Raw genomic sequence first — 22,193 nt, 5'->3', positions numbered from 1 at the left:
AGTTTTAATTAAAAAGAATATTTGTTGTTGTTACGCAAAATCTCATCCTAAATCCACTGTCTCTTCCTGTAGCTGCATTACCATTTCAGAAATCGTGAAGGAGCCAAGAAAGTCCGAGGTGCAGCAAGGCGCCCTGGAGGATGACGGTGAGCAGCTCAACTATTGATAACAGTGTTCCTTTATTAAGCCCCCGCCTGTGAGGCTGGAGCTACGAAATGCCCTTTTGGCATATTATCTTCCTTCATGCCTGCAGGCCCTGTCCGAGGCAGATGTTATGGTGACCGTGTTCACAGGGGGACCCATGAGGGGAGCTGGGGCCAGGAATGTGGCCACTGGCCCGAGGTGACCCTGAGCAGGAGCGCCTGCTGCACCCCACAGCCTCTCGCACACAAGTCTCTGTCCCCTGCGTGACTCACTGACCACTCTGCAAGCTGCCATAGGCAGGTAGCTCAGCTGCTGAGTCCCAGAAGCCTCGGGAGACTTGCTGGCTTGACTTGGTGGCCAGCAACCCCTCAAGCACCCAGTCCCCTCGCTGCAGCAGAAGGAAGCATGCTGCCTCTCATCCTGTGAGGCACCACTCTCTATTAGACAGGAGCGATGCCCTCTGGACCAGGGGCTCTGTGAGGGCAGAGATGGGGCAGCTTCGGCACTTGGGGGCCCCTGGCTGTGCTGACTCTGTCCCCATGGGTTGCAGGCTTCCGCCTTTTCTTCACGTCCATCCCTGGAGGCCCCGAGAAGGAAGCTGCTCCCCAGCCCTGCCGGAAACGGTTGCCTTCCAGCTCCAGGTGAGATGACGCGTCCTTTCCTCAGGTTCCCTCATTTTGGCCAGATCCCCCCCACTTCCACCCACAGATAGCCACATGGACCCCAGTCAGGCCTGGGCCCAGGAGGAGTCCCACCAGGTAGCTGGAGACATAGTAGCTCAGTGGGAGCGGGAGAGTTTCCACTGGGGGCTAGATGTTGACTGCTCTCGGAGCACCTATCTCGTGCCTGACACCACACTCCTGGGACATCCCTGTGAAGCCTGGGCTCTGTTAAGATCCCCACTTGATAGGTGAAGACCCTGAGGGTTGGAGAGGTTAAGTCACGAAACAAGGTCACACAGCCTGGAAGGAGAGAAGCCTGTGTGGGAACCCAGGTCTGCCCCCCGGCCAAGCCTGAGTTCTCCACATACCGCCCTCTCTCCCTGGCCTCCGTCTGGTGGCCTGGCCTGGGGCAGGCGCGGCGCCTTTGAGGCCCAGTCCCGAGTCCCACTAACACTCCCCCCACCCTCCCCGGCAGCAGCGATGATGGCGACGAGGAGTTACGGCGCTGCCGGGAGGCGGCTGTGTCCGCTTCTGACATTCTCCAGGAGTCCGCCATCCATGGCCATGTCTCCGTGGAGAAAAAGAAGAAACGGAAGTTGAAAAAGAAAGCCAAGAAGGAGGACAGTGCTGACGTGGCCGCTACCGCCACCAGCAAGGCCGCAGTCGGGAGGCAGGAAAAGGAGTCTGCCCAGCTCAACGGAGACCAGGCGCCCCCTGGGACCAAAAAGAAGAAACGGAAGAAAAAGACAAAGAAGGCCAGTGAGGCCTCCCCGTCCCCGCCAACAAAGAGCGCTGCTGCCGTTCCCTCGAACTGAGCCCAGCGTGCGGGCCGGGAGCCCACCAGCTCAGGCTTCCCACAGGGACTAGCCTGTCTGAGCCCTGAGTCCCTCTCCAATGTAAGAACTTGGCTGGCGAGTCCAGGCTCTGCCCGTGACTGGGGCCAGCCCAGGCGTAGGGGCTGAGAAGTGGTCATAGGGTGAGCGGGGCCTGCCCTCCTGTGCTCCCCCTGGGCCGTGGCAGACCTGTGGTACCAGAACATTCTGTGACCCCAGGAAGAAGGAGATTCCCAGTCACTCAGGGCTGAAGGCCAAGTAGTCGAGCTCCCGCCGCCTCAGTCTGGTGCAGGAGACGACCTGAAGGAGACAAGGTGGGGTGGGCCCCCGAGGCCCCAGAGCCCCTTGTGTGTCTCCCTCCACACAGGCTTCATAAAACACTGTCTAGAAAAGAGAGAGATCTACTCTGCCCCCACACCCGGTTTTCCAGAATTTTGTCTCCACAATGTGAATATGCCATGTGTGATCGTGTCTCTGAGCCAGCCAGATTATGGAAAATGTCGAGGGAACGGAAATGTAACAAGAGATCTGGGTGCTGCCCCTGATCCCAAGTCAGTGCTGAGCTTGATGAGCATCATGCAGGTGGGGTCCTCCTGCCTACACCCCAGGAAGTGTTCCCACACCCCAGCTTCAAGACTGCAGGGAGTGTCACAGCACTCGTGGCCTGGGACTCCTGGACCCACGTGTCTTGCAAGAAGGAGCAGAAGTTCATGGTGAAGGAGGCATTCCAGCTCGGTGGCCTGGCCGCGGAGATTCGGTGGAGCCAGGAAGACAGAGGTGGGATGTGAGAGTGTGTGTGCCGGCCCCGCCCCTCCTCAGGCCCCGAGCCCCCTTCCGCCTGCTCACCCCACCTACACAACAAGCAAGATATTGGACACGATCCGTGTTTACTTTACTAAAAGTTAAATAAATGTACAGGCTCGCTCTCAGCTGACTGCAGGCTGCGCTGATGCTAGTTCTCTCCTTGCCCTGTCCTCAATCCAGGATGGAGGTGGTCTACGAGGGCCGGGTTATCTGCAGCAGCCCCCCCCCCCCCCCGGGAGATGAGGTCACGTGAGCCCTGGGCTGACATGGCTGCCTTATCACTCAGGACCTCAGCCTCCTCGGCGGTTGCGGGGGGCGGGCTGGGAACCCTCCCCTCAGCTAGCTGGCCCTAGCTCCCAGGTGCAACCCCTCCACTGATCTTGCCTCTCTTCTCCCTCTGGGCCCCTCAGCTCTGCTTCCCCGGCCTTGCTGCTTTCTGAGCTCAGCAGCTTCACTCCCGAAGCCGGGAAGGGTGTTCCGCCCCACAGCCTCGACTTGGCACCAGGCTCTCACCAGGGGCAGGGATGACGCCTAGGCCTGCAGGGGTGGGGGGCCTTCCAGTAGATGCAGGATGCCAGGCTGGCCTCAGAAGGTGTGGTGCTCAGGGGGGACAAAATGTCGAAGAAAACCAGAGGTCACGGGCTGGGGAGAAGTTTGGCTTCGGTGGAAGAAAGCTGGAGAGGCCTGCGTTTCCCCAGGCCCCAGCCCAGAGGAGCCACTCAGGTGAGGCTTAGGAGAGTGGGGACAGGTGGGTCTAAAGGGGCATGCGGTTAATAGCAAGGGGGCTAGGTGGAATGGCCTGATTGGGGCATAGGTGACAGAGTTGGGGCCACATTGACCTATGACCTCTGCCAGCTACACGGGCTGCTGTCCTGAGAAGTGTGGCTGGCAGTTCCCTGCTGGATGCAAGGGCTCCCAGCCTCGGGGGGGTTGTGTTCCAAGCGACAGGATTTACCCTGGGCAGCAGGGACAGTCCCTCCCCGTGACCCACCAGGAACAGGCTCTGCTCTCCAGCTCTCCACCGTCCCCACTTGAGCACTGAAGCAACCCTCCTCTGAAGGCCCCGTTTCTGAAGCTGGCAGGATGGGGATGGGGACTGAGGCGCAGTTTTCCAGGGATGAGCAGCTGCCCGGTGAGCAGTAAAGGTTTGCAGGCTCAGATGTCCTGGTCACCCGTCCAGCAGACTGTGGAGGCTCCAGGGCCCCTGGGAGGCCATGGTTACTGGGAAGAAGAGGCCATCTGCGTGGAGATGAAGGTCTCGGTGACACTGTGGTTGGATGGCAGCAGGTGGCTGTGGCCATTGGTGGAGTCGGAGCTCTGGTACAACACCAGGCTGCTGGAGGGTACTGCGGAGGCAGAGGAGGCAGCTAGTGCCCGCCACGCTGGTCCCGACCCCACGCCCCACCACCACCATCCCTGAGGGTGTTTGCGATGGGAAAGTAGCACCCCTGCACCTCCTGAGTCTCAGCAGGTTAGAACCCCAAGGTCACACCTCAGCTCTCAGGCCTTATTAACCCAGCCCGGCTCCAGGGCCGCCAGGGTGTGGCTCCCACAGCCCCAGCACAGTTCAGCGAGCACGTCAGAGGAGCCCTGGTGAACCGGCGTCGTGGTTAGTTTTCATGCCTCAGCTTTGCCTTTTAGTACCCAGTCATGATCCAAAGCCCAGTCCAGACATCGCTGTGTATTTTGCAGTTGTGGTTAACACCTACGTAAGTTGGTGTTAAGTAGTAGAGATTTCCCTTGACAGTGTGGGTGGGCCTCATCCAATCAGTCGAAGCCTTTTGCCCAAAAGCTGAGGCTTCCCAGAGAAGGAGACTGCAGCAGGGCCTCCTGCCCTGCAGCTTTCAGACTTACAGACCCCACGGTTGTATGAACCGATTTCTTAAATACGCACGTGTGTGTGTGTGTATCCCTATTGGTTCTGCATCTCAGGAGAACCCTGACTGATTCACATGGTTAATGAATGGACGTGGAGTTTGGACCTGGGTCTGGGTCCTGGCCCCACCACCTCCAAGTCCCTCTCCTCCTCGGGTGCTTTCTCCTCTGGAAAACAGGGGTGCTGCTGCCCACCTCATGGGTCGAGCACAGAGCCTGGACCGCGGAGCCCTCAGGGACTGTCCCTGCAGCCTCCAGGGCTGGATGGAGGACCCCAAGACTCAGACTTAGCAAGTAGCCGGGTCTCAGAGCCCAGCAGCCTGACTCCACAGTGCCTGCTCGTCACTGTGGTGTTGCGGGCTGCAGACTTGGGTTCTCAGGGAACGAAAATGCAGGGTTTGGGTGGCACATGGTGGGCTCTGTGGTCGCTACGGGGGAACGTGAGTCCTTCTGACTCCCCAGGAGAAGCCAGAAAGGTGTGAAAGCTCTTAATTTTTTAACTGTTGGCAACAGATTCAAAAAACACCAAACGCGGAGCCAGAGGAGCACATCCACGAGTCATCTCCGGCGCCCCCAGCAAGCCCTTCCCACGCCTTCTATTCCGCCCTACTTCAGGTTATCTTCTTCCTCCACCGAGTTAATGGATGTTGCAGTGAGACAGGCCCGCTTCCTGTGGCTTCACACCCCTCTCGTCTCACTTCAGGAGAGCACCCGTGCCCCCTCACGTGTCCACCCCTCCCCGCCACCTCCCTCAGCTGTGGGGACAGCGAGAAGGGGTGGGGTGGGGCAAGGGGGCTCACCGGTGGGGCTGGCGCTGAGCCGATGGCTGGGCTGCAGCTGCTGGATGCCAGCAGGGTCCTGGCCGGGGATGTGGATGGTGGTGGTCTGAGACACCGGGGTGTGAAGCCCGGACTCGCTGGAGGCCTCAGCATCTGAGGTGAAGACCTGGCGGAAGAGCAGCTCCTGAGCCGCCCTAGACGGGGGCTGGGGCAGGGCCCATGGAGGGGCGGGGCCTTACCTGCTTGGTGGGCGTGAGGCTGGCCAGGGCGCTCAAGTTGGTGGTGTCGGTGATGAGCATGGTCTGCGGAAGCAGGCCCGTGTGGGTGTACTGGGCCACCTCAGGCTTGTGACTGTAGAGGGCTGGCCAGGAGGGAGGAAAAAGGAGGGTACAGACGTGGCACCTGGGTCCGGCTGGGCTCCTCCCATGAGGGGCCTCAAGGCAGAGGCGTGGGCCTGGTGAGCCCCGCAGTGGGGCAATGGTCGGGGACTCAGGGCTGATTTCTAAAACCTGGGAGCTCCAGGTAGAAGAGATGGGTGCTGCCCCCAACCGCAGGGGCCTGCTCTGCCTGTCTTGTGGGGAGGAGCCTGGGGGAGGCGGGGAGCCCACTCCTGCCGTCACCTGGAGAGCGCAGGTGTGGAAGGGACCCAGAGATGCAGGTGCTGATGGGGTACTCAGTACGGGCCCTGGATGGAAGGGTCAGTGCCCTGGTGAGGGGGGCGCATCTTATCCCCCACCTCCAGGGCCCCTCTCCACAGCGTAACCCAGCATTCCATCTGCAGTCCCAGCCCCCCCAAAACACACATACACCAGCAGAAAAGCGACACAAATCACGTATGGTCACGTGGACTCAGATGAAAACACAGCCACCCACATACACACATAAATGGTGGCCACCACACACACAGACGTTCAGGTCCACAAATCCCTCATCCAAGAATCCAAGTTCCAGAAAGGTCTGAAAACCAACAGGTGTTCATCAGGTTGGTACTAGAGCTTGTCTGGTGGCGAAGTCGGTCCTGAGCCTATTAACCCTGCTTCGTGGAATTCTCCCTTTGGCTGCAGAAACCATGGTGTTTGATGAAAGGGTGTCGGACCAAGCCTTGCTGAGAGTGTTGTACGTCCTCATGGTGTATGCACCATATCACCTTTCTAAAAGCTGAGGGGTACACATGGCCCCAAGGGCACATGTGGGTGTGTACACACGACCACATGGATTCACACATTGAAATGTATTCAGCCCATGGACGTGCATCTGAGCACCCCCAGAGCCCCCATCACAGAAGCACTCACACTTCTGTGAGTATCAGACACATAGACCACAGCATCTGCCACACCGCCCCTTCCCCTGGGTTCCCACCACCCCACCCCCCAGCAGGGGGCCAAGGGGTGCTCACCGTGGGGGCTCTGCAGCTGGGCCATGGTGGCCATGAAGGGGCTCTGGGCCACGTGGCTTTGCACAGAAGGCATGAGTGGCTGCTGATAGGAAGGGTGCAGCGGCTGCGAGAACTGGACGGGCTGCAGGGTGGTCAGGCTGCTGCCCATGCTGTTGATGACCGGCACACTCTGTGCCTGCGTGGAGGCCAGGCCTGAAGTGGTGGGAGGGGCAGGGGTCGGCCAGGCCTCCGGCTACCTCCGTGGTGTCCCCAGGCCCAGCCCGGACCCCCAGGGGCACCAGCCCTCCCTCCTAGAGCCCGTGGCTTGGAGGAGGGGACGAGGTAATCCGGAAACAGCCTTGCACTGCATTAAGGCCCAGGCAAGTGACTCCCCCTCTCTGAGCTGCCAGCTTACTATAAGGGCAGGGAGTGTGTCAAAGAGGGTTCCTTGGTGCCCTGGGGTTCTACAGCAGTGCAGAGGCCTTGGGGCTTAACTCTGTACCTCTTCCCCAGCAACTCCCTGTCTGTCATATATTGAGCTTCTGCATAATAGTTCTGTGAATAAACTCTTTCTGAACTTTAAGAAAAAAAAACTAAAACCTAGAAAACGTCAGTCCCCCTTACACTGCTCTGTTTTCCTGTAGCTGTTTCACCATCTTAGGTATTGTGTAACTTGTGTATTATGTTTATCGTCTGCCTCCCCCACTTAGGTGACTGAGTTCTGGGGCTCTTTGGTTCACTTGTGTATCCCCGGTGGAGCATGGCGCAGGCACTCAATAAATCTATGAATGAATGAGTCCCAGTGGCTCTCCCCATTCCTGGATTCAGCGGGAGACCCCATGAGGCCCTCACTCAGATGGCCCCCTTCCAGCCCCACCAGCTTACCAATGACCAGTGTGGAGGCTCCTGTGTTGGTGAACGTGGGGCCCAGGGAGGCAGGCTCTCCAGGCCCAATGGCCATGACCCCGGGAAGCGAGGCCATGATGAGGTTCTGGGGCTGCTGGCTGAGGCCTGGAGATGTCTGCTCCAAGCTGTGCAGTGCTGTCAGGGTGCTGACCGGGGGCAGGGGGCCCCCAGTGGCTGAGACCTTGGAGGGGAAGCCAGACTGAGTCAGGGTGGGGCCCCACCCTGCCTCCCCGGGTACTGCCCCAGAATATCCCAGCTGAGGGGAGATGGGGGAGGGTTGGGGGAACACTCACCAGCTTGGCCTCTGTGCTCAGCAGACTGTGACTGGGCTCCAGGCCGGTGGGAGACACTTGATGCAGGGGTGCAGACACTGTCACCAAGGGACCGCCGCTGCTTGAGGGCACTTCCGCCCCCTCACTGGTGGCAGGCTGTCCATAGCGCACGCCTGGAGTGGGAGCAGTGTCCAGCGTCAGCGCCCCAGTTTCCTGCCTGTGCCCACGGCCCCCAACACCCCAAATTGTATTGGCTTGCTCAGGCCACTACACCATCTTTCTCTATGCAGCCAGCAGATTTTGCTGGAGTATCCACTTCCTGCCAGGCCCTGTGCTGGCTGCTTGTTCCACCCCTTGAACACAAGCTTTGTGTTTTATCAGCTCTGTGGCCCCCCACTGCCCAGGGCTACACCGGACATGCAGTCAGTGCTCAATGAAAGACAACAGAGCCAAACTGAACTAGGCTAATGAAATTAAACCGCAGCAAACTTGAATAGAATGAATTGGAATTAGGTGAATGAAACTGATCAAGCTGAATCAAACCCGAAATGAACTGAGATTGAGTTGAATTGGATCAAATCGAATTGGATTGAAATTGAACTCTACGATACGAGGTTAACCGAATTTCCTTGAAATACATTTAGTTAAACTGATCAGTTGGGAATGGGATTGGACCAAACTGTATGAAATTTAAATGAAACTCAGATTATAGTGAGTTGAACTGGATTGAGTTGAACTGAGCTGAAAGGGATTAAGTTGGCTTGATCGAGAATGAATTGCAGTAACCGAAATCCAGTGGGGTCGGAGTGAATGCGGTGGACAGAAGAGAGGGCAGTGGGTGGAGCTGAGTGGTCAGAGGAGAGGAGAGGAGAGGGGTGGGGTGGATAGGGTGCGAATGGAGCTGGAGCCATAATGAGGTGCTAAGTGGTTTACCCCATATTCCCTTTGCCCACTGCCCAGTCCCCCTGCCCACATGGCACTCACCGTGGACCTTACTGGGGGAAAGGGCAGGCGGGGGCAGACCAGGGGAGCTGTGGGCGGGCAGCACAGGGCTGGGACCTGGCCCCGGCGGCGGCCCGCTGTACGTGTCCATGGCCAGCTTGTGCCGAAAGGCTTCTTCCTTGCGGCGATTGGCAAACCAGTTGTAGACACGCACCTCTGTGACGAGGTTGGAGCCCAGTCCCTGGGCCTGCGACGGTGACACCCCCCTCTGGATGCACTCCGCCCTGGAAAGACAGGTTCTGTGAGCCTGGGGGAGGTACTGAGAAGCAGGGCTCTCTACCCGAGAGTCCACTGAAGCTGACAGACCTGGCTTCTGAGCCCAGTCTGCTCTGCGATCTTGAGCAAATGGCTTAGCCTCTCTTGAGTCTCTTCATACAGAAGGAGCACAGTAAGCGGAGGGTGAGTGAGACGAGCAGCCCCACTCAGGGGCGCTTGGGTAGGCAGGGTAGCAGTTCCTAACCGTTTTGGCACCAGGGACCAGTTTCATGGAAGACAATTTTTTCATGGGCTGGGGTGCGGGGAATGGTTTTTGGGGTGATTCAAATGCATTACATTTATTGTGCACTCTGTTTCTGTTGGGGCTTCCCTCTGCCTGCAATGCAGGAGACCCAGGTTCGATCCCTGGCTCAGGAAGGGAATGGCTACCCATTCCAGTGTTCTTTCCTGGAGAATTCCATGGACAGAGGAGCCTGGCAGGCTACAGTCCATGGGGTCACAAAAAGTCGGACACTACTGAGTGACTAACACTTGTTTCTATTATTATTACATCAGCTCCATATCGCGTCGTCAGGCATTAGATGTGGAGGTTGGGGACCCCTGGGTGGGGGGTGGGTGCCAGAAACACAGCTAGGTTTCAGGCCCTGCATGGGAGCTGAGAACTCCTGGGCCAACAGCTGCTGCTGCTGCTGCTGCTAAGTCGCTTCAGTCGTGTCCGACTCTGTGCGACCCCATAGACAGCAGCCCACCAGGCTCCCCCGTCCCTGGGATTCTCCAGGCAAGAACATTGGAGTGGACTGGGGGGCCTCCCTCAGGATCCAGAGCCCTCCTTGCCTTCCCCAGCCCAGACCCAGCCCAGACCCAGCCAGCCCTGCCGACCGCCAACCATTCTACCTGTTGCACTCCTCCACCAGCGCCTCCCGCTCCTCCTTGCTGGGGTTCTTCTGCCTCTCATAGGCCTGGAACAGGATCTGCTGGGAGGCTGGGCCCCATTTGAATCGGTTTCTGCGCCCCTTCTTGGTCGGCAGCTCATCTCCCGCAGGCTCTTCAATCAGCCCACCCTGGCCTGCATGGGTGAATTCTGCGGGCACAGAGAGCTGTGAGCAGGACACTGGCCAGCCCACCTTCCCGCATCAGCCTGAGCATGCCTCTGCTTCTTTCTCATTCCCAGGGTGCTGAGCCAGAGGGGCTTGCAGCTCGAACCCAGAAATCGCCTAATCCAGTGATGACAAACACACAGCACACGTCACCCCTTGCCTAACCTGTGTCCAAGGCAGACATCACTAATCAACCCCTGCACACTCTTCTATTGGGCAGAGATATAATCTCACAGTCCTCAATATAAGGCTCCAGGTAGGCATCACCTTTTATTCACATTGGACACATATGCCATCCCATTTTACAGAAGATGTAACTGAGGCTCAGGGAGGTGAAATATTTTTCCAGGGCCACACAGTAGAGCAGAAACCTGAACTTGTATCTCCTGAGTAGATTCAAGAGTTATTTTCAACATTCTAGCCTTGAAAATCAAGCCTGAAGTACAAGTATTAGCCAGTAGAGAAGATACCCAGCCACTTTCTCAGCTGATTCTTTGGTAGGAGGCCAGTTAATGGCACTTCCAAATAACAGAACAGCTAGCTGCCCTTCAAACAGCAGAGGAAATATAGATGTGTGTATATATATATATATATATATATAGTGTATGGCTCATGTATGCACGGGGGTCATCCCTGGTGGCTCAGGATTCACCATATTCTTGCCGGGGAAGCCCCATGGACAGAGGAGCCTGGAGGGCTACAGTCCATGGGGTGGCAAAAGTCAGACATGACCAAGTGACTAAATAGCAGCAGTGTTTGCATATAATACCTCTGGAAGGATCTGTATGAGACTAGGAATGCCCGTGGCTGCTTTAGGAGAAGACTCCTAATTTTTATTGTAAAATCTTTCTTCTGTTTTATTAAAACTAAGTATGAGTATTGCCTTAAAAACAAACCTGGATAATTATAAAAGAAACATCAAAACCCATCTTTTTTACACTTAAGCTCAAAAGTGTGGAAGTGCACTTGGGATTCTATAGGGTACGAAGCTCAGGTGGTAAAACCCACCATGCCCTGAATGAGAACATGCCTAGCTCTCCCCAGGTTTGCAGTGGAGGGTTCCCTGAGCATACACCTCGCCTCTGAGCCTTTGTTGCTGCTGTTCCTTCTGCCTGAAACTCCCTTCCCTGCATCTTCAGGGGTCGAAATTCAACTGACACTTCAAGACTTAGTCAAGAGGTCACATTCCTCGTGTGATCACTCCTGATGCCCCTGCCTCCGTGAGGAAGAGGAGCTGCTTCTCTGCAAGCTCAACACTTGGAAACGTTCCCTGTGGTGCCCTGTGCTGGGCCTGGAACGTGGTGCGTGCTCCAGAAACGCTGGCTCTTGTTGGTGTTATCACATTTTAATTCTCATCTCACCGAATCATGCGGATTTGTCCTCTGGCTTCCCCTCTGCACAGGACGCTCTTAGAAGGCAGGGACCCAGTTCATCCATCTCTCGATGCCCAGGATCAACCCTCTTTCCCTCCACCAGAGCGCCTCCCACAGAACAGGTGATACACGCTGGTTGAATTCCCCTCCCCCCCCCACTACCACCCGCTCCTCGACTTTGTCCATCTGCCTATCCAAGGAATGGGGAGGGGGCGAGACTTCCAGCCCCCGCCCTCGAGCTGCAGGGAGTCCCAGGCCCTGCCGGGAAGACGGGCTGCTGTCGGTCATTACTTACGCTGGGCCACCTCTCGCTGCTTGCGGACGTACCAGGTGTACAGGGCGGCTCGCTTCTGCGTCTTCATGGGCGTGCCCTTGTTGAGGTGCTGGGACAGGTGGGACTGGTTGAGGCCGGTGGTGTCGACCACCTCCCGCTGCGGGATGTTGTGTTGCTGCAGGTAGGACTTGACCATCTTGGCCACGCGCCACGGGTCCTCCCTGGGGGAAGGACCGTCTGCTGAGCCAGGGGTGGGTGCTGGGAGCCCTGTCCACCCGGGAGGCGGGGATGGTGGATGGAGGCAGGTGTGGAGCCTAGGGGCCTGTGGCCTGACTCAGGGACGGGGAGGTATGGGCACTCATGTCAGGACACAAGGACATGGGGGCAGAGATTCACAGACACACACACGTGGCAGACGTGTAGACAGGCCCCAACCAGCCCTGCACACACAGGAACAGATGAAGGTTTAGAAACACACAGTGATACACGGACACACATGTAGACTTAAACAGGCTCACCCTGGAAGCTACACAGGCCCATGGGGAGGATCCTCCGTTAAAGACCCCTCCTCATTCTACCTAGAAATGTTATTTGTGACTCTGTCTTATCCACTGAGAGACTGTACACACCTGGAGGGCAGGAACTGTCTGGTTCTCAGCACCCAACATAGGCCTGACATAGAGTATGCCCTTGGTGACTGCATGAATGAATGACTGTACGTATATATGGATGGATGGATGCATGCATGGATAGGTAATGTGATGGCCAATGGATTGATGGTGGGTGGTGGGTGAGAGGATGGATGGATAAATGGGTTGGTTGATGGGCAGATGGTAGATAAATGGACGGATAGGTGGGTGTATGGATGGACAGATGGTAGGGTAGATGGGTGGATAATTGGATAAAAGCATGGATGGATGGATCGATAGGTAATGGGATGAACAATGGATTGATGGTGGGTGGCGGATGAGAGGACGGCTGATGGATAAAGCAATGTGATGGTTGATGGGTAGATGGTAGATGGATGGATGAACAGGTGGTGAGGTAGGTGGATGGATGAGCAGTTGAAAGCATGGATGGATGGATGTGTGGATGGATAGGTGGGTAGGCGGGTGGATGTACAGATGAGAGTGACCTGCTGGAAGAAAAACGTTGGATCTGTCAAGAAGGCGAGAAACATGATTCTCCCACTTGACAGCCAGGGTCACTGAGGCTCAAAGCACTGTGTCACATGTATCTCTTGCCCAGGGTCATGGGGTCAGCCCAGCAGAGTCCCGCCCCAGCTCAAGGGATTTAGTTCTAAGTTGGCTCATCTGATAAAAATTACATAGCGTCAAAATGCCTCCTGAAAGTCTGCACTTAACCCTAGACGATGGCGCGGCCAGTCTCCGCACAGCCCTGAGGCAGATGGCTAGTTTTTCAACAGAGTCCCAGGGTTATGGGCTGGCATCCCAAGAACTTCTTGTAAGAAAAAATGTACGTAGTTCTGTCACTGGAGGGATTCAAGGGACCTGAGGCCACTGTTGCTCAGCCTCCTGCCCTCAGCTCACCGTGGGGAACAGAAAGGGTCAGGCTGCCTGTACCAAATAAGTCCTTCCCTCTCCCTCTCCTGCTGTGTCTCAGCCTTCCTCTCTTCCCTTCATCCTCTCCTGAGCTTCTGCTACATCACGTGGCAGATGCAGCTGTGCTGAGAGAGGCAGAACTGGGATTTGAACCCAGGTCTGTGCAATCCTAAGCCTGTGTTCCCACCGCCTCTTTGCAGCTATTTGCTTTCAGAAATCGGAGGCTTCCAATTCTGGCATGTGTGACAAACGGCGTGTTGCTGCATCACATGTCGCAGCCAAAGATTGGGTACAACCTGAACGCCCAGCAAAAGGATGCCGGTCAACCAGATTGCAGCGCCTCGCTCCAACCCCCTGAGAAAGCTCTGCACAAGCCCAGCTGGAACAGTTCGTCTGGTACATCTGCTGTGTGGGGCCTTCCCTAATGGCCCAGTGGTAAAGGGTCCACCTGCCAACACAGCAGACACAGGTTCCAGCCCTGGTCCTGGAAGGGCCCACATGCCTCAGGGCAACCGAGCCCATCTGCCACAACTGCTGAGCCTGTGCTCTAGAGCCCGGGAGCCACAACTCCCAAGCCCAGGTGCCCAGCTACTGACGACCACATGCCCTAGAGCCCGTGCTCCCCAAGAGAAGCCACCACTATAAGAAGCCCACACACTGCAGCTAGAGAGTAGCCCCTACTCGCTGCAACTAGAGAAAAGCCACACAGCCACAAAGGCCCAGCACAGTCAAAAAAGAAACAAATAAAATTATATATTAAAAAATAAAATGTAAAGTGGGACAGGGTCTTTCCTGGTGGCCCAGGGGTTAAGACTCTGTGCTCCCTAGGCAGGGGGCCCGGGTCAGGGGACTAGATCCTATATGCTTCTGCTAAGAGCCCGCCCGAGGCAACAAAGCTCTTGCATGCCGCAATGAAGACTTGGTACAGCCAAAATTAAAAAAATTTTTTTTTAATTGGGATAAAACATGTCTACATATTTGCTTGTGTTCACATAAAATACCGGAAGGATACAGAAAGAACTGGAGACACTGATTGGATGCTAGGGATGGGGCAGGGTGGGGGCTTTTCTCTGTTACTCTTCTGCGCTTTGTAAATTATATGATACAGGATCATGTGTCATATATATCAATATCATATATTGATAATATACTACATAGATCATGTTTAAAACTGAATTGTGAAAAAAAAAATCTAAAAGCAAATTAACCTCTCTCCCAGCACTCTAAAGCCCACCCCACAGTGCCTCCCCCGGGCCTTCTCTTTCCTCCAAGAACCAGTCTTGCCTGCCCCACTCTGAGACCCAAGGGCACAGAGACCTTCATCCTCATTGGCCCTCTGACTTCCTCCTTTTTTATCAGCAGGTCGCATAGAGGGAGGGAGGAAGGGAAGATAGGGACAGATGCAGTTAAAACAGTCAGCAGTCAGTAGCTGATTGGCAGCCAGGAGAATGCATGTTTTGGGGTATTCACAGGGAGCCAGGCACTGTGCTAAGGGCTGGTCATTTAAATCTTAACCCTGGAAGCTAGGTGCTACTTGTCGACTCATCTCACAGGTGAGAAAACTGAAGCTCAGAAAGGTGTGTGCTTGTCCAAGGGGACCTCACTGGGGCTCAGGACTATTTCACTCTGCCTGTACCCCTGACATCTCCCTGAGCCCTGTCTGCCTGCTTTCAGGGGCCCTTAGAAGCCTCTCCTCCCTGCCACCACCCCCCTCTACCAGCTCCCCAGATGCCAGTCAGTCCTGGGAGGGAAGGGCAGGACAAAGTCCAGCCTTGTGCTCCACGGCAAACATGTTTATCTGATTCCGGGGCTGGGCTGCCCATGGCCTCCCTCCTCCCCCAACTGCAGTCATCCCTCTCCTGAGAGAGAGGTCCTTCTTCCCTCCGTCTCTTCTCCAGAGAGAAGGAGCCCAGTCTTCCTTCAGCAGCGCCTCTCTGGGCTCAAATTAAAGATCTGCTGTCTCTCCCTGTCCATCTGACCCCGTGTGTCTCTGTCTGTCTGTCACTGTTTCACACACACTCTCTTTCTGTCTCTTTGTCTCTGTTTTCTGCTTTCTCCACCTCCACAAAACACAGACACACACACACACACACACACAGAGTCTCCAAGAACAGGGCTCTTTTCAGGACATTTTCCCCAAGGCAGAATTAAGAGGCCAGGTCTCCAGGCATCTCCTGCTTTCACGCTAATGGGTTTGAGTTAAGCCAATCCCCAGTTTGAATCCCACCTCTGTGACCTCACGCCTGTCATGTACACGCCTCTCATCCGCCCTGTAACAGGATGATGGTTCCACGTCTGCCTCCCAGTTGTCTATTGGGAGAACTGGATGAGTTTCTAGCAGGGGTGAAATGCTGAGGTCAGGGCCAGGCGCACAGTAAGAGCTCAGTAAGTGGAACGATATTGTTACCACCACCACCTCCATCATCACCATCTGCAACTTAGTCCTGGGGCCTCCCAGCCCCACAGCAGAGGGAAGAAGGCTCAGGAATGGTGGATATCTGCCCATATCTCCCTCCTCCCACCTCCTGCCGGTTCTGGAGTCCCTCAGAGGTTTGAGACTTTGGGCCTCTTGCTTACAGGCCCATGGGATTTTGGTGGGTCCAAGGTTGCAGAGCTGGGAGACCAGCCTGAAGAGCCATTTACCTAGAGGGGAGCCGAGTTCTCAGCGTGAACCCCAGTTCTACCACTCACCCTCCAGGTGGCTCTCGGAAGTTGCTTAACTTCCATGTTCCTCAGTTTCCTCAACCATGATAGGGGGCTAATAATATTTCATAGGTTATCAGGAGGAGAAGATGAGTTTCATGCATTTGTAAGCCCTTCATAAGCCCTAGGGGACTTCCCAGGTGGCTCAGTGGTAGGGAATCTGCCTGCCAATGCTGGAGATGCAGGATTGATCCCTGCATCAGGAAGATCCTCTGGATGAAGAAATGGCAACCCACTCCAGTATTCTTGCCTGGGAAATCCCATGGACAGAGGAGGCTGGCAAGCTACAGCCCATAGGATCTCAGAGTCGGACACGACTTAGTGACTGAGCACGCACGCACGCGTCAGCCCTAGAGCACTGCATGGAAATCAGTCAATGGTTAACAGTGAGACTGCTGGAGGAGGGTAAAGAGGGAGATGAACGTGTCAAAGAAAGGCATGTGACCTCAGGGTGCTGTGTCAAGTGTGGAGGACCTGGGTCCAAGTCCTGGCCGTCCTGCTTTGTAAGGCTACCTCGGGCAGGTCACTTTGCCTCTCTGAGCCGTAGTTTGCTCATCTGTAAAATGGGACCATTGATAATAGCAGTTGTTTGTTGCACTTACATGCCGTTTAACCCTGTGGGTAAGCATTATGATCAACTCTGCCTTGCAGAGAACACTGGGGCTCAGAAAACTAAAACTGCCTGCCCCAGCCAAGCTGGGGATCAAGTCCAGGCAGGCTGGCCTCTGTCGGGGTGTCAGATTGTCCCACCTCAGCCCCTGTCGTCCTGCATCTCCGGGCCTTGGTACTGCCCAATGGAGAGGACCAGAGACCCTCGAGTTTGAGCGGCTCAGGGATAGGAGGACCTAGGAGGACACTCAGGAAGGAGCCCTGGGGACAAGCTCCTCCCTTGGCCATAGCAGCAGATGTCCCCAAAGCTCAGAGAAACCTACTTGTCACTCATTCATTCATGAATGTCAGCTACCAGGCTGGAGATCAGGGGTCTGAGTGGTGAACACAGATCTGGAAGAGCTTCGGTAGTCATGGCCCGAGACAGAAAACAGACAAATAAGATGATCATAAGTAATGATACATTTCAGGAGAAAGTCAGCGAAAATAGAGGAAGAGAGTGATGATGCTGGAACCTTCCTTTAGATGGGGTGATCAGGGAGGGCCTCACTGACAAGGTGATATTGGAGCAAAAAGGGGAAGGAATTGGTCATGGGAAGATCTGGAAAGAAGGGTCCAGGGAGAAGGTACAGCACGTGCAAAGGTCCTGAGGTGGGAATCAGTGAAGTCAGTGTAATGTAAGTGGAGGAAAGTGGTGGCGGGGAGAGAGGTACCTGAGGAAGAGGTCAGGGAACCAGGGCAGGGAGTGTGAATTTTACTCATTGTCCTGGTCAGGGAAACCAAGGCAGGATGAGAAGAGACATGTCCAAGTTAACTCTAGGTCACACCTGGCTTCCTGGGAAAGTCCTACCCTTTCGCCATCCTTTCCAGCCTCAACTTCCCCCACCACCCAGGGCTGTCACAGGGGTCCCCCACCCCTCTTCAGCCTATGTCCTGAGGCTCAAGGCCCCACTTTCCCCCCTCGGGGTGTTTTCAGATCCCTTTTGTTACCTGAACAATAAGTAACCCAGGTAGTTAGTTATAAACTCCGCAGGAACAAGGAGCTGGTTGATAATTTATAGCAACATCTCAAATTTAAATGGAAAGTAAATAGCATGCTGTTAGCATTAAAGAAAACCCAATCGGGGCGGGAGGCAAGCACTCCAGCTTCCTCGCAGCTTGGGGCACCTCGCTCTCTCCCCAGCCCCTTCTCCCAGCTACATGTCAGCCCCAGGCCCCTCCTGGCTCCTCCGCTCCACTCTGCTTCTCCAGGTCTCTCTCTCCATCTCCCGAGACTCACCCCCAACCCCCGTCTCTTCCTTCTTGTCTCCTCTCTCTCCCTCCGCCTCCAGGTCTCTGCTGGTCCCCAGGGAGCACTTTGACCCCTGCGTGCTGTGGATCAAGCCTTCCTGTCCACCCATCATCCTGCTGGAGGGGCTACTGGTCAAGAGGCCCCACCCAGCCAGGTAAGGCCTTTGGTACCCCCCCTGCCCCCTACTCCCCGCTGAAAGCCCCCAGGCCCATCTGGGGCCCTGAGCAGTTCTGGCCCAGCCCCACCCTGTCCAGGTTGCCCTCTCCCTGGGTCTGGTGATGCCTGACTCTATGCCCCTCCCCTGCAGCCCAGCAGGGCCCTTTGCCCTCCTCCTCCTGCCAAGTCAGGGGGCCCTGGCTGCTCCCCTGCCCCCTCCCCGGCCCTCAGAAGGCCTGGCAGGCCCTGAGGGCTCCCTGAGGGATGGATCCCGCCCTCCCCCACCCCAGGCTGGGATCCAGACCTTGGACAGAAAAGAGATAGTCTTTAGGAACTCTTCCTCAGCAACCCACCTCCCCCCGACCCCGTCACCCCTAGCTGCCCCCAGCTCCGACCCCAGTCCCAAGAGAGGGGTATGGAGCCCCAGCTGGGCATCCTTAGTCCAGCTCCTTCCCCTCTCTGAGCCCCAGTTTCCTTTCGTCATCCTTCTCTGTATGTAGCTTCCTCCAGAGTTCATCTCAACATTGCCCGAAATGACGCCGGTGAAACCTCAGCCGGGCACCCCTCCCCGGACTGTTAGGAGGGAGGTTACAGAGCCTTGGAGGGGTGCTGTCCCTGCAGCCCCCAGGCTTCCCTTCCTTCACCTCCAACCTCCCCCAACCTCCCCCACCCCCACCTGGGGGGAAGTCAGAAATGGCTCAGGCCTCCCCAGGCCACCAGCCCTACAAGTTAATGATCACAGGCCTTATCAGAGCCTTTCGCCATTTATAAATTTATAAAACAAAAGAGAAATAATAAAGCCCGTGGGTAATTAGTAACCAGCTCAGCTCTGCTGAGGAGAGGGGAGCAGAGAGCTCAGACCCACCCCGTCCTCCAGGAGATGGGGAGAGCCAGCCGGTGGGTTGGGGGTACAGAGCAGGGAGGCTTCTAGCTGTACCCGCTGGTGATGGGGGGCCTGAGGCTGTGCTGGAAAGGGGAGTAGCTCCCCTCCTGAGGCTCCATTTCCCACAGGTAAGAAAGACCTGGGTTCTCCCGGCTGAAAGCTCGAGTTCTGCGGAGGCAAAGGGGGCCCCCCAAAACCCTAGCCAGGGGTGTGCCCTGATGTTTAGCTGGGAAGTTAGGACTGGGGGACTAGAAATGTGCCTGGTAGCTAAAAATTCCCACCACCACCCCTTCCCCAGTTCTCTCCCCGGGTACTCAAATTGTGGATTCTCTGCTCTGTTCCCATCTTGGGGTTCCCCTGCGGGGCATGCCCCACTTCCCAAGCTCTGGGCTGGAAGCCTTGGCTCATGGGGACAGGACCCTGCAGAGGGCCGGATCGGGTGCTGGAGACTGCAACCTCCAAGCCAGAACCCCCCTCCCACCACCTCCAAGCTCTAACGGGCCCTGTCCCCGTCGCAACAACCAGGCTACAGCCCATGGGACTCTGGACTGGGAAGGGCGGGCAGGAGCCGAGGGTGGGTCCCTGTCTCAGGGCTCCTTGGGAGCGGGGGACAAGGGAGGGGTCCTTACTGCAGCAGGGTCTCCACCACGGCCTTCTGGTGAGCCGCCTCTTCTGGGCTGAGGCTCTCCAGCTCCTTGAGGATGGGCGGCGTGAAGTCGTCCCCATCGTCGTCCGTCTCGTCCTCTGAGCCCCTGGTCTCCCCCAGCCCATTGGGCAGCTCGGCCAGCTCCCCTCGGCTGCCGCCACTGCCGCAGGACTCCCCCTTGTCCAGGGGGCCATCTCCAGCCAGCAGGTAGGGACCCGGCTCACCCAGTGCCTGGATCAGCGCCTCTTTGCTCAGGCCTGACTCGAGCAGGGCCGCCAGGAGCTCCGTCTGCAGCTGGCTCAGTTTAGAAACCATGGCTCCACTAGCGCCGGGCCACGCGGCCAGGGGCCACCGGGCCGGCCGCCTCCCCCGACCGCGTGGGCTGGCTCCGTGCTGGCCGGCCCGCAGGCAGGCCCCAGCCAGGCTCCTTGCACCCTCTGCCCCCCCCAAACCCCACTAGCCAAGCCCTGTGGGCACCCCCAACCCCCAACCCTGGCCCCAGTGGCCAGTGAATCAGGGCCCCTGCCCGCTCTGTTTACATTGGAGCTGGGGAAATTCTCCAAGGTTCATATTTATCCGTGTGCTTAGCGAAGGGACTGAACTTTGGACTTCACCCTGCGCAGTGCAGGCCTCATGGCAGTGCAGAGAGTGGTAGAGCCGCGGCCTTCAACGGGAACGGGCAGAGTGGAGGGTGGGGGAGGCGGCGATGGGGGGCCAGACAGCTGGGGCGCAAGGTGCTGGGAGCCGGGGAGGCCTCTGGGTGACCAGCATCCGGCCCCACCCCCGCAGGACCTTGCAGTGGGTCAGGCTGGAGCAAGAGAACCAAACAGCAGGTTACCCTTGGGCACAGAAGCAGCAACGATTTCCAGGCTGTTGGGCCAACTATCCTCAAGGGCAGGGCAAGGTCACATCCACTTGGGGACAACCCCCCACAGCCAGCCAGGGCACCAGGCCTCCCAGGAGGAAAAACGCGTTGACTCACGTCTACTGTGGACTGGGTCTGTAACTCACGTCATTACCTCCATGCAGCCCCCTACAGCCGTGAGTGGGCACAGGGATTATGCCCTTTTTACAGAGGAGGAAATTGAGGCTCTGCGAGGGTAAGCAACTCACCCAAAGTCACGCAGCTAGCAGGGACAGGACCTGCAGGGTGAGGCTAGTCAAGTTCTTGACTAAGGAGCAAATTTTAAGGGGATGATGGAAAAACTCAGTACATCTAGATAAAATAATAGTTTATATAAGGATATTAAAAGTTCTAAATTAATGCAAACCCTAAAAGAATTTAAAAGAAATGTCCACACAAAAACTTGCACATGAATGTTCACAACAGAATAATTCACCATAGCCAAAAAATAAAACAACATACATATCCATCAGTGAAAGAATGGGTAGAAAAAAATCTGGTCTGTCCTTACAATGGCATATTATTTGACCATAAAAAGGAGTGTGGGCTTCTCTGATGTCTCAGCATCCATCTGCCATGCAGGAGACACAGGAGACTCAGGTTCGATCCCTGAGTCAGGAAGATCCCCTGGAGAAGGAAATGGCAACCCCCTCCAGTATTCTTGCCTGGAGAATCCCATGGACAGAGGAGCCTGGCAGGTTGCAGTCCATGGGGTTGCCAAGAGTTGGACACGACTAAGCGACTGAGCACACACAGCAAAAAGGAGTGAAGTCCTGATTCATACTCCAATAGGTGTGAATCTGGAAGACATTATGCTAAGTGAAAAGAAGCCAGACACAAAAGGCCATCTATTGTACGATCCCACGTGTAGGAAACATCCAGAATAGGCAAGTCCATATGGACAGAAAGTGGATTCATGGTCGCCAGGGTTTGGAGGGATGGGGGTCGGGGCAGGGAGTGGCTATTTGGTGGGAATAAGGTTTCTTTGGGGACGACGGAAATGTTCTAATATTGATTGTGTGATGTTATACAACTCTGTGACTTTACTAAAAACCGCTGAATTTTGCACTTTAAATGGACAAATTTTATAATATATGAATAAAACATATTTCTTAATTAATGCCAAAAATCTGATGAACAAAAAATATCAAATTTTAAATAGAGGCAGGTTCCAGCCCTCCCTCACTTCCTACTGATCCAAGCCCTGGACAAAAACTCTTCCTCACACCCCACCAACCCACATCTTCCCTTTTCCAGTAAGAGCCTGGAAAAACTTCCTGCTGTCTGTTCCCTGGGGTGGCCATAAGCCCCCAGAACGAGGGGTGCACACCGTTGCCTGGAGTGGGCGGGGTGGTGCTGAGGAGCCCCTGGGCTGGGGCACCTCTCAGGGGTCTGAGGAACCAGGGTCATGCTTGCCAACAGTGGAGGGGAGAAGGCGTCACGTGGCCAGGAGGCTCTTGCTGCAGACCAGGCCAGGCCAGCAGAGGGAAAAGCGGGCTGGTCAAGTCTTAATTTTTGCACTCACTTGACACATTCAGCAACCGTGAGGCCCATGTGGCCACTGAGCCCCTGAAATGTGGCTGATGCCTCTGGGCGAAACAACAATATTTTAGGTGAAAGCTTTTTTTGTGTGTGTGTATTTAAAAAAAAATTTCTGGCCACGCTCTGTGGCCTATGGAACCCTAGTTCCCCAACCAGGGATCGAACTCATGCCCCCTGCATTGGAAGCATGGAGCCTTAACCACTGGACTGCCAGGGAAGTCCCGAAAGATTTTAATCTTAAAACTACATTTTTAAACATCTTACATTAAAAATTAGAAACCTGAA

The 22,193-nt window shown here is 55.9% G+C and overlaps 2 protein-coding genes and 1 long non-coding RNA gene across 3 annotated transcripts in view; 2 read left to right on the top strand and 1 right to left on the bottom strand.

The window, feature by feature from the left end:
* Positions 1–2,573, top strand: part of C17H12orf43 (chromosome 17 C12orf43 homolog) — a 12,253-nt gene extending 9,680 nt beyond the window's left edge. The window contains exons 5-7 of the mRNA XM_061383855.1: positions 73–146; positions 695–785; positions 1,282–2,573. Coding sequence (XP_061239839.1) covers positions 73–146; positions 695–785; positions 1,282–1,621 — 505 coding nt within the window. The 3' untranslated portion in view covers positions 1,622–2,573. The remainder of the gene's footprint in view (positions 1–72; positions 147–694; positions 786–1,281) is intronic.
* HNF1A (HNF1 homeobox A) lies at positions 2,510–20,488 on the bottom strand. The gene is made up of 10 exons (XM_061385066.1): positions 19,446–20,488; positions 11,634–11,833; positions 9,763–9,949; positions 8,635–8,876; positions 7,672–7,823; positions 7,358–7,559; positions 6,494–6,685; positions 5,337–5,458; positions 5,119–5,263; positions 2,510–3,789 (listed from the first exon to the last, which is right to left on the bottom strand). Exons 1-10 carry the CDS (start codon positions 19,775–19,777, stop codon positions 3,662–3,664), a joined length of 1,902 nt encoding a protein of 633 aa, XP_061241050.1. The 5' UTR covers positions 19,778–20,488; the 3' UTR covers positions 2,510–3,661.
* LOC133228959 (uncharacterized) lies at positions 16,988–22,193 on the top strand. Its single transcript, XR_009730425.1, has 2 exons — positions 16,988–17,931; positions 18,434–22,193. It is a non-coding gene; the product is annotated as an uncharacterized LOC133228959 (long non-coding RNA).

This window comes from Bos javanicus, chromosome 17, assembly GCF_032452875.1.
Source record: "Bos javanicus breed banteng chromosome 17, ARS-OSU_banteng_1.0, whole genome shotgun sequence".
Classification (NCBI taxonomy): domain Eukaryota; kingdom Metazoa; phylum Chordata; class Mammalia; order Artiodactyla; family Bovidae; genus Bos; species Bos javanicus.
This window is presented reverse-complemented; position numbering and strand designations above follow the sequence as displayed.